The following is a 16,263-nucleotide window of genomic DNA, read 5'->3' on the forward strand; positions in this document are numbered from 1 at the left end:
TTCGTATGACTTTAAAAGAGAATGTATCTTAAGGTGTTTAATGAAACTCCAAAGCTGCCTCCACCTGTTCATAAGGAAAAGGGCCAGTCTCAACCATAACAAGGGAAAAGGTAGAAAATTCAATGCTTAAGCCTCCATGTAATTTAAATTTGACTGAAGGGCAAAAAACAAAACCTCAATAAATGGAGAGAGTTACACTGTTTGTAGATTAAAAGAATCAATTCTGTAAGATGTCAAGCCTCCCTTTTTAATATATAAATTGGATGCAATTTCAATCAGAATGTCAATTGTTCCTTTTTTCATTTGTTTTTCTCAGATCTTGATGAATTGACATTCAATTCAAATAGAAAAGTAAAGGTAGAAGAACAGCCAAGAAATTTTTGAAGAGAAAACGTATGACAGCGACTACGTACTATAGTAACTAGGAGCCATTGGCAATGACCCTAAAACAAGCAATAATGAAGACAATAATATCATTTACTGAGTGCTTCCAGCGGGGCCAAACCCTGACACATCACGGTTTACCTTTCACAACAACTCTGTGAAGTGGAATTGCTACTGTGACATTATCCCCAATTTAAATATGGACAACCCAAGTGGGAACGCATTTTAACCAAACTCATGTAGCTAATAAGTTACACAAGGAAAAAGAGGAGAGACACAAACCCATGAAATGTGTGAGAACTTAGCATGTGTAAAAAGAGCATTTCAAATTGGAAAGAAAGAGCTGGATGATAATAAAGAGTGCTATAAAAGTAACAGAAGGAAAAATGGAAGAATACTTTTATTATTTAGGTAAGGAGAAGGGCTTCCTAAGTATTATATAAAGGTCAGAACCATAAAGGAAAAGACTGACAAACATTTTTTACTTCTATATGGTATTTTAAAAGTCTTTAATTAAAGAGAAAAATTTTAATAGGCAAAACGTTTTCACTATGTGTGTGATTTAGGGTCAATATCCCTCACATATAAGCAGCTTCTAGTACCGAAAAAGTAAAAGACAATCTATTGGTAAAATAGGCAAAAGACGACTGTTTCCTATTAGATTTGTCTTCACAACAGATTGTCACCTCCTCAAAGGCAGAGTCGGTTTCTTATATGTGGATCTCTTTGGCTCAAACCCACAGGCCTGCAGTAGGTAATCAATAAGGACTTAGCCGGCAGCTTCTCTTGCTCTAAGCTGCCTTTCCCTGGGCTTCTCTGCTGGAGAAGCTGATCCACAGCTCCCAAACCGGGGTCCCCAGCCACACCATGAATTGTGGAGTCAGTCAAATGCTGGGGGTGTTATCCAGAGGGTGAACTGATTTCACTAAGGGCTGATACTTCTTACCTTTCTTGTTCGAAAAATGGAAAAACTAATTGGCCAGCCCAAAAGTGGCCACCTAAATATTTGCTGAATGAGTTCATGAATGATGACTGTCATTGATATGAGAAAATGATCCAGCATACTGAGAATGAGTTAAGTCACAATACAAAATATATAGCAATTCCAAAATGCCCAGGTTTACTGGTCAGACTGGCCAATAGATAGAAAGAAACGTTTCAAATAAGCCAGTCTCCAAGATAGGTAATAGTATTACACACACTCATTCCAAAACACACCATGAAGCCTTCTGCTAATTACTTCCAACTCCCCAAAAGGTAAAATAAACATGAATGCCTATCACTAGCGGATGCTTTCTACAAAGTTATCCTTGTAAATACTAAAGAATGGGAGGGGGGAGAATCAAAACAATTTATTAAGAGTTTATAAAGAAAATCACAAGAATTAAATAGAACATATGGGCAAAGAATCTGAACAATTAACATAAAAAAGTAATTTTAAATGGATATTAAATAGGAAAAATACTTCACTCTCACTAGCATTAAAAATACTCATTAAACAAAAAAATGTAATTATAGGCAATCTGTTTGGTGCTAGAGCAATTCAATGAGTCAGACACTCACAGTCTGCAAGTGAACTTGGAAATGCATTCAATTCTGGAACACAATTTGGCAAAATGTCTCAGGAACCTTGGTTCACATTCTTTAACACAGGAATTTTCAACTTCTAGGAAATATTTCAGAATGTCAACTAATATCTTTGCATGAAGATCTTCACCTCAACATTATATTTAATCAAGAAAATTTAGAGACTCATAAATATCCAACAATAAAGGAAGTGTTAATAAAATTCCTTCTAAACTATATTTATGGGGAATTTTAATGATAAGGATATTTTTATGATAAAAAAATTAAATAAATGTACAATTTCAAATTGCATACATGTCAAAGTCTCAACTATGTAACATGTGCAAGACAAAACACCAAAATGTTAATAGGATGGTAGTATTTCTCCAAGTCTTTGAGTCTTTAGGGTGATTGATTTTCTTCTTTAAGCCTTCATACGTGTTCTCCATAGTAAAAATGCATTCATTTAAAAATCAGAGAAAAAAGAAAAAAACTTTCCTTTAAATGATGACATTTCACATTTTAAAATCTCAAATGGGGTGACATTTCCCCCACGGGACTCCATACTGCTTTAAAATGCTGAAAGTTTCAATCTATTGAACTACAAATTGTGAAAGTAGCGGCAAACCTGCCTCCTCCTCTCTCTCCTCCCATCCATCTCTGTTCAGTCTGCTCCTCCCGGGCCAGCCGGTCAGTTCAGCCCCACAAGGCTTGCTCCTTGGCTCCGAAGCCCTCACTGTGAATCACATACTCTTGGGTCACTCATCTGTTTCTTGGTAACTGTCAAGTTCCTTTCAAAGTCACTCAGCAAACGTGGGCCGAGCGCCTCCTCTGGGCTGGGCTGTGTGCTAGACACTTGCCAGTCAGTGGGCTCCACTGGCAAGTCCCTAGGCTCAGCCTCCTCCCATTTCCCCGGACACCTCTCCTTCTCAGCTGCCTCTTCCCCACCGCTCCCCCAGCAGGCCACAATCATCTTGCCGCCACGGTGATTCCTAACGGGTCTCCCACCTCTGGTCTCCTACGATGCATTCCATCTCCACTCTCTAACGGAGTCATCTTTCTGAAATGAAAATCTTACTATTACACACTTAACCCTGCTTAAAACCGCTCAACGCCTCTCACGCCACCCTCTGTCCCCACCACCTCTGCTCTTAAGACAAATTCTAAACTCTTTAACGTGGCTGCATGACCGGCCCTTCTCAACCTCTCCAGCTACACTGGTGACCCATGCATTTACAGATTTATTTAATTACTCCATGAGTTCAGGTGGAACACCTTCTGGGTCAGGCACTGTGCTGGGTGCAGGGGATCCAGCCGGGTAGAGACACACCCTGTAGGCATGGAAGCCAGCCTTCACTGCAGCTGCTTTCTGTCCTTGCTACTCAGAGTGTGATTCTTGGACCAGCGGCATTAACATCACCTGGAGCAGAATCTTGGGCCCTTCTGCAGACCTACCGAATACAAGTATATACTTTTTTTGATTTGCAGGTGATGTTATATATCCTGTCAAAGTCTGAGGAGCCCTGCTTTGCGTTTCTTCAAATGTCAGTGCTGCTCTCCCCTATTGCCCTCTCCACGTGCCCTTCATCAGCCTGGGATACTCTTTGCCCTTCTCTCTGCCTAACTCCCCACTATCCTTCAGTTTCTGCATGAATTTCCTGCCTGCTAGGAAGACTTCCTTCCCTGACCTCCTAAGTTAGGGTGAAGGGACACCCCCCATGTGATGTCACCATCAAAACACTTACAGCTCTATACTGTGATGTGGCCCCCGACCCCTGCAAACACTGTGGGAGCAGAGGCTGGGTCTGTCTTTTCATAACCGCGTTCCTAGGAGCAAGCCTACTGTCTGACAGAGTATAGTCAGACCTCGCTTTATTGCGCTTCACAGACACCACATTTATTTTTTAACAAGTTGAAGGTCTGTAGCAGCCCTGCATTGAGCAAGTCTATTGGCACCATTTTTCCGACAGCATTTGTTCACTTCATGTCTCTGTGTCACATTTTGGTAATTCTCACAATATTTCAAACCCTCTACAGCAAAAAGATTACAAGTCACTGAAGGCTCATATGATGATTAGCAAAAAATTAATTAAGGCATACATATTGGTTTTTTTATAGACATAATGCTACTGCATACTTAATAGACAGTTATGTTTACAGTATACCACTATAACAACTTTTACATGCACTGGAAAACCAAAAAATTTGTGGAACCGAACCTACAATATCTCTGAGGTATGCCTGTAGTTGGTCAGTAAAAAGCTATTAACAAAAACATAGAATTTGGTGCAACTGTAAAATACCCAGGCTTAAAAAATAATTTGAAGTTTCTAAATTCTTCCTCAGGTGAGGGTAGATTTGGAGGAGTTGGGGACAGTGCACAGTTTCCTAGGAAGAAACCAACACTATCTGCATCCATGTCTGCTTCATGTTTTATGTACAGGCTTAGCCTTGGACGAAACCCCTGCCAGCCCACTGGACATCCTTGTGTAAATTAGAAAGAGAAGTTCCTCCCTCAGCACAGAGGCAATTCTAGGCCAGGGTGCACTGAGGACCTAGCAAGCAAACTGGTTTCTGGTTGCCCCCATGCAGGGTAGAGCCTGCACCACCATATGTGGTGGCCCTGCCTTGTGCCCTGACTAAAACCAACCCCGTCTGGAAAGAACAGCCATGGAGCAAGCACTGGAAACCAGGTCCTGGCTCTGCATGACCTCGGGTGGGGAATTTACCTTGTGATACAATGGAGATACGTAACGCCAGCCATGACTACTTCACAGGGCTCTCTCAACATTTTTAAATAGAGTGACGTCATACCTTCCACAGAGTGTATTTTCTAAAATCAAAGGGTAGGGTAGAAGTTGCATATGACCACAGTTGCTCTTGAGAATGCCTTCACATCACCCATGAAGTAGAGTCCATGCCCAGGCTGACATGCCACTCTGGTGACTGGCATGCGTCTCTCTCAATAAGCCCACCACAACCTCCAGGGAGGGAAGAGATGCTGATTCTTTGGTAAAAACATCAGTTGAACTGACTGGCTTCCATGCCTAGGCCATGTCTACCTAACGTACAGAACCAGAAGTACCAGAATCACCCTCAGTGCGATGAGATACTCACAATACGAGGCCTTCAGCCCCCGAGGCAGCTGAGGGAACAGTAGATTCCCCCCTGCCATCTCATACTCACTCTGGGGTACATGCCCACTGAAGAGAATAGCAAGTGGAATCACTAATTCAGTTTTAATTATGTTTCCCTCTCTCTTCCTTTTATGCCCACCATGTATAGTTGACTCTGAGCAAGTTAAATGCACAGTCTAATGAAGCTTGAAAACTCTGAAGCAAAGTATAAACGCAAGGCATTATCTTTGTGATACGCCTACCTGATTAGTAGTCTGTGATGTGGGGAAATCCACACTGTTCAGGACACAAAGCTACCAGTGTGGGAAACCTTTAACTCACTCCCTTAGCTCTGGGCACACGGGCAGACCCCTCCCCTCCCATGCAAAGGCACTGCTGGCGTGCTCCTGGGAACAGCTGTTGCTTTGAGTTGTGTCTCCCGTAGAGGAAGGGCTGGCATGGAGCCAGTCACAGTCTTTCACCTCATTCCTCTCAGGCCTATTTGGCAAAATGTCTCAGGGTAGGAACTAGGGTAGGTCTCGAGGTAGGAACTAGACCTACTGGCTGAGGAGGTGAAATGGTACAAGGCAGCAACTCTAGTGTGAAAGTGCAGGACCAACCCTCTCAGAGTTGCTGATGCCCAAAGCTAATCTCTCAGCTCAGCGTCTGCACTGGCCACCAAGCAAAGAGTCCTCTCAGTTGCCTGCACTAACACTCCAGACTGAAAAACAGTCCCAGCTCCTTCCAGATAAAAGCCACATGTGCCCACTGCTTTCCAGAGCAAAACATATCATCCTGAATGCCACCAAAATAAACACTTATCCTAACGTGCCACCTGGGCCATTCTGGAAATGTTCTAGTGAACCAATGACCTACTTAGTTCAATCCTACATATAAAGAACAGGATTTCTTACAACCAAATAGTGTTTTGGAAAATCCAAGCACTCGGTCTTCCCTGGTGGCGCAGTGGATAAGAATCTGCCTGCCAATGCAAGGGACATGGGTTCGAGCCCTGGTCCGCGAAGATCCCACATGCCGTGGAGCAACTAAGCCTGTGCACCACAACTACTGAGCCTGCGCTCTAGAGCCCGCGAGCCACTACTGCTGAAACCTGCGTGCCACAGCTACTGAAGCCTGCATGCCTAGAGCCCATGCTCTGCAACAAGAGAAGCCAGAGAAGCCCTTGCACCGCAACGAAGAGTAGCCCCCACTCGATGCAACTAGAGAAAAGCCCGCGCACAGCAACGAAGACCCAACACAGCCAAAAATTAAAAAATAATAAAAATTATATTAAATTTAAAAAACAAAGCACTCTTCAACATCTCTGCAGCCCTGCTACGGCTATGTTTCCATACAGCCCACTTTCCATACTTCCAATACAATTAATCTCCATTCAACAGGAAACTGCTAAGAGAAAGCAAGTTCTATACTTGTGTATAGCTATTGACCTAGATTCTTCATTAATATACTTGTGGAAGTTATTATACACAAAACAAATACCAATTAACAATACATTTTGACTAACAGTGATTACAGTATTAATTTGATTAATACTGTCTCTGACAGAAAACTGGGGTCACCAGGGAAACAAAATTTTATTTAGAAACTCTTAATTGGGCATCTACTGGTGTTACCCGCTGTGCTAAGTGCTATAGGGAGATAGATACAAATGTGAACTGGACAGAGATTCTAACCCACCTCCTCCTTCCCCACCTAAGAAGCCTTAAAGTCTACAAGTGCCTTAGGCCAACAACTCAACATAAGGAAACCAATAGGAAAAACACTAACTCTGGGCAGAAAAGAGATCAAGAAGTCTTAATTGGTTAGTGACAAGTACAAATGCTCATGTGAAGAACTGTAACTCATCAATCCATACAATTTACCCCAACATACACACTGGCTTCAAGGAACAACATTTAGCTGATGCAAGAAAAGAAAACCTAAGACAGCAACAGAGAAAGAGGAGATATTTTACTCTTCCAAGCACATCAAGGTATGGTTCAGAATGGTCTGAATACTCACTGTTCTTCTTGTACATCAAAATTTCAAAGGAATTCATCTCATAGTTCTCAAATGTTTGCCGCACCTTTTCAATGGTGTCTTTATCAGTCAGCTCCCCGTACATAAAACTGCAAAGCAACCAAACAGCCCAAGTTAGATGAACAAGTATTTATTATTCTACAAGCATCTGTTTTTACCTGCTCTATACCCAGCACTGTGCTATGCACTGTGGAACACACACACACACACATACACAATGAAAACATTTGTTCAATCAAAAACGATTTACTGATTGAGCTGGAATCAAGACTCCATCCCTGTCCCCCCAAAACTGACAGTCGAATGAGACACACTAGAAAACAGTAGATCAGAAAACAGTAGATTAGAGAATAGTATGACCAACACATGAGGAATTACAACACTAAGAATAGGCACAGAGCACTGAGTGGTCAGAAAAGGCTTCCCAGAGGCAAGAACAAAAGAGCTCTAAAGAGCAGGTGGAAATCTGCTGAGAAAAGGAGGGAAATGAACATTCTAGGCAAAAGACAAGCATGTGCAAAGGCACAGAGGTGAGAGGAAGGTTAATTCTGGAACCTGAATACGGTTCAGTTCCATATGTCTGGAATGTAGACAGTAAGGGGGAAATTAGCAACAGGTAATATGGAGAGGTAAGCAAGGGCCAGATCATGGAGGAGATCATGGCATTACAGGTCAGGTGAAGTCATTTAAACTTTATCCCGAAAGCAATGCAGGGAGGGCCCCTGCAGGGTTTCAGGCAAAAGAGTTACATAACGAGATCTGCATTTTAGAAATACAACTCTGAGAGACGTCCCGAGAAGGATGGCAGAATAAATCTGGACCACAGATTTTTCCTCTTCTAATTCCTAACAAATTAAACAAAAGAATAGGAAAAAAAAAAAAAAAGTCACCAAACAAGAAAAAGGGCGCAATTTGATGCTCTAAACATCAAGACATACTGTAGCTAAGGAAAGAAAAGAAGATTCAGCAAACAGAAGATTCAGCCACTGTCTGTGCAGCTCTTTTTCCTACCCCACCACTAAAAAAGAAAAAAGAGCTCTGGGTTGAATAAATCCAGATGATAAAATTCTACAAATTCTTTCTAATACTTCTCCACACTCCTCACAATTTGGAGAAAAGTAAACTAACAGGGTAAATAAGCATCCTGAAAAAAAATTAGAGAAAACCTCTGGATAGTAGAAGCTTCTGCCTACTAATACTGGTTCTCAGCAGAGGAAGGAAAACTGCCGGGACTGTCCATTTTCTTGGGTCCGCACACTGAATATGGTCTGAAGACCAAGGTTTTTCCCTCTAGGAATGGGATAACATTCCCAACAACTAGGCTGAGCGACACTAACAAAACGTGAGAGGAGAGAAACCATCCCTCAATGGGGCTGGAAAAGCCAGTCCTCCAACAAAGGCTGCCCATGGACCCGCCCAAGCATGTCCCCTGCCCACCCCAGGCCTTCAGACGACACCAACAAGGAAGGACAGCCATGCTCAGCCCTCAAGGCTTATGTAATGTATAGAAGCAGCGGCGTGGGTTCCCAAACAATACACAACCCATCTTCTAAAACTGCGCATACCTAACTGTGCAATTTAGCTTTTTCTTGATGACTTGAATCATAGAATCACAGAATTTCAGAACTAACAAGAACCTCAGAAGTTATCAAGCACAATTCCTGAACCACCAAGTCAAGCGCCATGCTCAGCTTGATACTGGAACAGCCGTGGGCTTACTGTGAGCTTCCACTTTCCAGCACCCTGCAAGAAAAGTGCCCTAGCTATTGACTTTATGAATTCTGTGTCACTTTTGTTATCACGTCCCTTCCCAGCCCACTGAGAGATGCTATTATCTGTGGTTCCCCGTGAGCCCATCTCATGTAGTACTCTGCTTTGGGGCTGTGTTCTTCATCTATAAACCAGGAAAACAGATAATTGAGCTTGGTGAATTACCTTTAAAAAGAAGGATAGATCAAGACTAAATTAGCCATGCCTGAGAACAAGAGGATTTCTTTCTCCCAGGAGGTAAAAACTTAAGCTCTATAACCATTTTACTTAGCTGGTTTTGCTCTAAGGCATTTTTAGCTTCCTCCCACTTTCCCTTTCTGAATGGATTTGCTAGATAAGTGACCTCAACTTATGTGATGGTTGTATAGGCTGGCAATTTCCTTCACAAGGTAAAACCAATCCCTGCAAAGTGGAGTCTTCAAATCAATGAAGTACCATAATTATGCCCAGCTTTCCTTACTCTTATGTACTTTTTCAAGTTGTAGTTTAGTGGTAGGTGTACATTTCCTTTGTCTGGACATTAGATTTCAGATGCCTGCAATGCAAGAAATAAGCCAAAAGGCTCCTGAGCAATTAGGGATGTGGCTAACACAAAGGCACGTTTACTTTCCTTCTAGAGAAGGGACACCTTCAGGGAATTAAATAAGTTTCTTAGAGTTGCGCGTAAAAGAAAGTTGGCTAAATTATCCAGTTCTCTTATCTGATTTTCTTAAAGTGTCTGACTATAGCCAATAAGAAGCAAGAAAGGTAAGGAAAGGCTGCTCAAGTCACACGAAGAAGCGAAGCTCACTCTCCCAGTGTGTTCTGACTGTGTACGTGCACGTACAGATGGAGACACAGATGCACATACACAGATACTTAAGAGGATAACAGCACACCGAGAATATAAGAGAATTCTATCGTAATACTTGAGTCATCATTTTTAAACCGTTGAGGGAATCTTTTTTTTTAACACCTTTATTAGAGTATAATTGCTTTACAATGGTGTGTTAGTTTCTGCTGTATAACAAAGTGAATCAGCTCTACATATACGTATATCCCCATATCTCCTCCCTCTTGCGTCTCCCTCCCACCCTCCGTATCCCACCCCTCTCCTTTGAGGGAATCTTCAATTTTCCATTTCCCAGTCCCAAAAACCTAAAATTTAAGAAAATGATAATATTTTCAAAACATTTAATACTTTTCACCAAATGAGTTACTTGGCTGATTTAATATCAAGAAAATGCAACTTCTGAGAACCAAAGACTATGACTGGGTCAGATGGGTTTTTCCACCCTTTGGAGATGAGTTCACTTTTGGGTGTAGCAGGTTTAGGAAAATGATTCCACTGCATGCGAACACCACTGAAGACAGAAGACTCTGAGGAAGGCGAGGAGTGAGAGGCGCCAAAGGCTGTGGAGCCAAGACCTTGTTGGGGCAGCACAGGGTCCGGGTCACACGCTCCGCAGGACACCTTGAAGATGCTCTAAAAGAGCTTTTCTAGTGCCACAGCCCAAGAGCGCTGCTTGGTTAGGAACCCTGTCAAATGCACAAGCTTCACAGCACCCTTTGCTTCTGCCTTTGAGTCAGTGATCAGAGAGAGATGTGACAGCAACAAGGCAGCAAGACATGGTTCTCTTCTCGTTTTCTGATGAAAAGCCCTATGAACAAGGCCCTTGTCTCCAACATGCTGTTTATTCTTAAAAAACGGCCATACGTGTTTTAAAATTAATTTAATCATCTAAAATCATCCATTTCATTTGATTTCACTTAATCTTCTTTCACATAATTTCCATCTAAACCCTCATAAAATTTTGAGTTCACATTTTATTGATAAAATGATTTTCCTGAGTTTTTCTAGGTTTTCTCCCATGTCACTGACTGTAAATTCATTAGCTGTAGGGACTATGTTTTAGATCTTCTTTGATTTTCCCAGTACAGTGTGTGAACTAGAGATGATCGTGCAATAAATATTCCTGAATGAACGCTGCATGAAAGGAAATTCCCAAGCTGAGTAAGCCAGTTTCTTTTTCCAAAAAGATACCATGATAGAGTGTTGAACAGAACCCCAAACATAAATACCTGCAGGTACTGCTTTTTTGCATCACTTCCGCCCTGTGATAGCCAGACAGCTTGCAAAATCCATCATTGCTGTACACGATAGGCCAGTCCACTATCTGGGCATTCCCCAATACAAAATTAGTATCTGTTAAAAAAAAAAAAAAAACAGAAGAAGAAGAAGGGGAAGGAGAAAAGAAAAGGGCATATGAGGCAAGACATTAGTTGAGAATCAATGAGGACATAAATAATAACCAATCCAGGTATTTTTGTTTCCCTCCAAAATGGCCCTCTGAGGAATACAGAAGAACAGAGCTTTAGAACTGAATATTTGGAATGCAAATGCTGAGGTTTCTGTACTCCAAAGGAAGCATGCTTCACCAACCAACCAACGTTTTCGGCAGAAATCCAGTGATTTCCGTAAGACATACTCAAGTCCTAATTTTTCATCTCCATGAGATTATGCTGGTAATGTGGAGCCAGAGAGAATCCAAAAGTAATTTCTTCTGGGCTCCATCCAGCATCTTGGCCCTGTCAGTCTTTTGGGCAGAAGCTACAAACTGGCCTTATGCACCCTGATTAATATTTGCTGATCCTTGGAGGAGAAGGCCTTCTTAGAAAGGCAAGGGGACAGCAGGTTGCCTCCTGGAATACACACACCAGAGAGCCTTCCTCTCCATAAAGAAGTGACTTAGACCTTCCTAATGCTAGGGCTCTATAGAACCTGATCAAGATGCTGGCAATGACAAAAACTTTCTTACTGATTTTGAAATCATGGAGCCGCAGAAAGCACATTGCAGAGCTCTTTCATGGAGCACCGGCCCACCATTCACTTGTGATGCGGGGATTAAGTAAGCCAGATATGTTGGGCTATTTAGCGTGTTCTCACCACTTTCCACATTTTTAAAGATCAGAAGTCTTCGATACCTTTTGTGCTCAGGAAATCAAGTGTCCCTCTTCTCTTTTCAAGACCTTAAGCAAATAACATCCAGAACTTCAATATAATCATTATTTTGGCTTGGCTCTCTCCCCTCCACAGAATAATCACCCCTTCCACACCTCCACCCGACCAAAAAAAGGAATGAAAGGACACACATACAGACCCTTCTTTTGTTGTAAACCGGAGGGGGTTTTGTTTATATATATATACACTATGTGGAGTGGAATTATGGTGACATGTAATGTCCTCATTTAATTGGGAGGTTAATTTTGTTCTAGTACAGCATTTACAGTTTATGCACAATATGGGTAACCATCCTTTCCTATCTATGTGAGGAAAAGAGGAAGGAGAGGCAGGAGGAATAGCTAAATACCATAATCTACTCTTTTTTCTGACATTTGGTTTGTTTATTAACACTTGCAAACATTCGAAGGCTCTTAGATTTGAGTGGGCAGCTTAGCTGCCACCAGCTTTGAGAAGACTCTCGGCAGTGCTCCAGCTATACAGCGTACCTGGATATCTGTTCCTTTCTGGTGGTCCAAAAGGATGGTACCTACCTCACTGTGCCCTCACAATCTGCTGCAGCCCCTTCCAGTGTGAGCAATCTTGGTGAAAGGTGATGTCTCTGCTTGGTGGTTTCGGCCACCAGGAAAGCTGACAGCTAAAGGGCCTGTAGCAGTGGCTCCCCACCCCACCAAGAGAGACCTGACCTCAGCCAGATGGACCCCACGCACCTGAGCCTCTGCCGGTGGACACGAGAGGGAACTAGCAGGTGGTCACCAGGTCGTGGGGTGCTCATCCACGCCTTCCTGCTGGGAGAGCATGGCTGCATCCCTCACCCAGCCTGCAGATGCCTTCAGGGCCACCCGGGATCCTACGCCTGGCTCCCCAATCTAAGGTGGGTGCTGTGCCTCCTTCATTTCCTGCTCAAAATTTCCTTCTACTCCAAGTTGTCAGAGCTCAGCTGTGTACTGGAAGTAAGACTCCTCACTGAGAACCCCTGGGTGTGGTGACGTGGGCACTGCTGACCTCATGGGCTATGGCACTTGCAGCCAACCTGAGCCTCATAGGGTCAGAGATTCAGCATCAGATAAAACAACAATATTGGTTCCACAGTCAGAAGTAGCAGAATTAAAATGAAAGAAGAGCTTACTTACTTATTTATTAGCAATGGAAGCTACGCTTACCGTCAGTCTGAGCAGGGACTTCAACTAGAGGGATTCATTTTATGAATACACACAGCTTCAAAGTGCTAACCCCTGGCTAAATTTAGAGAGCGCCTATCACTTATTTGTTCAATTTCTTTCTCTTTGCTGAAGATACGCATCTGTGTACATATCTATTGTGATGAGTAATACAGTAAGTTACTCTTAATGTACTCTTGGGAATGCTTTGATATACTGAAAAGGAACAGAAAACAGCACCATCATGAAGTGAATCTGCAAACCTGCTAATCTTATAAATATGCCTTTAGTAAAAATACACAGCCAGTCCTTCCCTCTGTCTCTCCCTATATATGCACAAATACTTCAAGTTCCCATTGTATATCAAGCACAATGCAAAACGCTGGGATATCCAGGTTGACAAGGTATGGCCCATGCCCTTCGGGAACTTACCAGAACAAATAGGCCTGCATACAACTACCTAAACAGGGCATGAAATACTTAACTCTGTTCGAGGGAGGTAAAGGACTGTGTCTCTGAGTGGTCACAGTGGAAGTTGCTCTCGTCTGGAAGGATGAGTAAAATTCACTTAAACATTTTCAATGCCTAAAATGTACCTGCCACAGATGACACAAAAATAGATAGAGAACTGAAAATACGACGCCTGCCTCTGGTAAATGTAAGAGGCTGTGGGAAGAACAGAAAATTTCAGGCAGAGGACCCAGCATGAGCAAAGGTCGGGCAGCACAGGACACAGAGCAGACTGGTGTACACACAGGGCAGCCAGGAAGACGAATGAGCAGGAGGTGAGCCTGCAGACTGGACTGCAAAGGGTCTTGAATATCAGGGAGCTCTGACTTTATTCTGGAGACAAGCTAACCCTTCATGCTGGTCTTCTCTCCCTGAAAAAACTCACGTTTCTTGAACTGAGTAACTAAGCCTTAAAAGAAGTACAAAATTCACTGAATTATCCCTGAGTTCATGTGAAGTCTAGTCAGTTTAACTCTCTCTTAAGTTCTTAAGAAGAACTTAAAAAAAGAAAAAAAACTAATTAGTATCCTCAGAAAGACTCAAGTGACAATATACCCATAAAACAAAAACAAGATGCTGGGTGGGGGTGGGGGTGGGGAAGACCCATAGGAGAACAAATGAACAAGTAAATAAGAGCTCCTGTAAATTCAAAGTAACAATTAAAAATTCAGCATAAATGTTAGAAGACAAAATAAAGTCTCACACAGTATAGTACAGAAAGAGACATAAAAAAATAAGACACAGAAGATCAATCAAGAAAAACAGCATGCATCCTAATAAGAAGAGCAGAAAGAACAACACAAGCATAGGACAGAAGACATTTTTTTTAATTAAACGATCAAATCTGAGGGTAGAATAACAATATTTTCAGATATGATCTTCAGGTAAGATCTGGGAAATTTATTTCCCATATATTCTTTCTTAGGAAGTTACTTGAGGATGTGTATCAGCAAAATGAGGGAGTAATACATGAAAGAAGACAACATGGGAACTAGGAAAAAAAAGTGGCTCCAAATATAGAAAGCAGGAAAGGAAGCTAATAGAAAACATTCAATATGGATTGCTTCAGAGAACAGAAGTTCCAGAAGAGAAGTTATTTAGAGATAAAGGAGGTCAGGAATTAATGATATTCCTGATAATCTGGAATAACATAAAAAGTTTAGGCAGACTTCCCTCATGGTGCAGCGGCTACGAATCTGGCTGCCAATACAGGGGACACGGGTTCAAGCCCTGGTCTGGGAAGAACCCACATGCTGCAGAGCAATTAAGCCCATGCGCCACAACTACTGAGCCTGCATTCTAGAGCCCACGAATCACAACTATTAAGCCCGCATGCCACAACTACTGAAGCCACACACCTAGAGCCCATGCTCCACAACAAGAGAAGCCACCACAACGAGAAGCCCGTGCACCACAATGAAGAGCAGCCCCCACTCGCCGCGACTAGAGAAAGCCCACGCACGGCAATGAAGACCCAATGCAGCCAAAAATAAATAAATAAATGAATGAATAAAATTTTTTTTAAAAAAAGATACTGAGGCACGTTAAAATTAAAAAAAAAAAGTTTAGGGCTTCCCTGGTGGCGCAGTGGTTGAGAGTCCGCCTGCCGATGCAGGGGACACAGTTTCGTGCCCCGGTCCGGGAAGATCCCACATGCCGTGGAGTGGCTGGGCCCGTGAGCCATGCGCCTCCGGAGCCTGTGCTCCGCAACGGGAGAGGCCACAACAGTGAGAGGCCCGTGTACCGCAAAAAAAAAAAAAAAAAAAAAAAAGTTTAGTAAACATATATAATTTGGGGGGCAGAAAAGAAAACTAGAAACATCAAAGAAAACAAAAGCTGTGCAGGAAGGGAAACCAAATCATACTATATCACATCATTGTCATGTAAACACATTATTAAATTCCAATTTCTACAACCAAGTCAAAATGGACAGATCATCCAAAATGAAAGTAAATAAGGAAACACAAGCTTTAAATGATACATTAAACAACATGGACTTAATTGATATTTATAGGACATTGCATCCAAAAACAACAGAATACACTTTCTTCTCAAGTGCTCATGGAACATTCTCCAGGATAGAACATATCTTGGGTCACAAATCAAGCCTTGGTAAAATTAAGAAAATTGACATTGTATCAAGTATCTTTTCCAACCACAATGTTATGAGACTAGATATCAATTACAGGAAAAAAATCTGGAAAAAATACAAATACATGGAGGTTAACCAAGATATTACATAATAACCAAGACATCACTGAAGAAATCAAAGAGGAAATCAAAAAATATCTAGAAACAAATGATAATGAAAACACAACAAACCTATGGGATGCAGCAAAAGCAGTTCTAAAAGGGAAATTTATAGCAAAACAATCCTACCTCCAGAAACAAGAACATCTCAAAAAAACAACCTAACCTCACACCTAAAGCAATTAGAGAAAGAAGAACAAAGAAACCCCAACTTAGCAGAAGAAAAGAAATAATAACGATCAGATCAGGAATAAATGAAAAAGAAATGAAGGAAACAATAGCAAAGATCAATAAAACTAAAAGTTAGTTCTTTGAGAACGTAAACAAAATTGATAAACCATTAGCCAGGCTCATCAAGAAAAAAAGGGAGAAGACTCAAATCAATAAAATTAGAAATGAAAAAGGAGAAGTAACAACTGACACTGCAGAAGTACAAACGTTCATAAGAGATTACTACAAGCAACTC

At 41.9% G+C, this 16,263-nt stretch overlaps 1 protein-coding gene across 3 annotated transcripts in view; it reads right to left on the reverse strand.

Annotated features, from left to right (window-relative positions):
• Nucleotides 1-16,263, reverse strand: part of KCNH1 (potassium voltage-gated channel subfamily H member 1) — a 421,689-nt gene that overhangs the window by 379,517 nt on the left and 25,909 nt on the right. For all 3 annotated transcript variants that reach the window (XR_007473256.1, XM_004275288.3, XM_004275287.3), the window contains exons 2-3: nt 10,938-11,061; nt 7,089-7,195 (exon numbers count right to left, since the gene is read on the reverse strand). Coding sequence is in view for 2 of the 3 variants with exons in the window: in XM_004275288.3 (XP_004275336.1) it covers nt 7,089-7,195; nt 10,938-11,061 (231 nt within the window). In the remaining variant the exon portion in view is untranslated. The remainder of the gene's footprint in view (nt 1-7,088; nt 7,196-10,937; nt 11,062-16,263) is intronic.

Source organism: Orcinus orca, chromosome 1 (genome assembly GCF_937001465.1).
Source record: "Orcinus orca chromosome 1, mOrcOrc1.1, whole genome shotgun sequence".
Taxonomy (NCBI): domain Eukaryota; kingdom Metazoa; phylum Chordata; class Mammalia; order Artiodactyla; family Delphinidae; genus Orcinus; species Orcinus orca.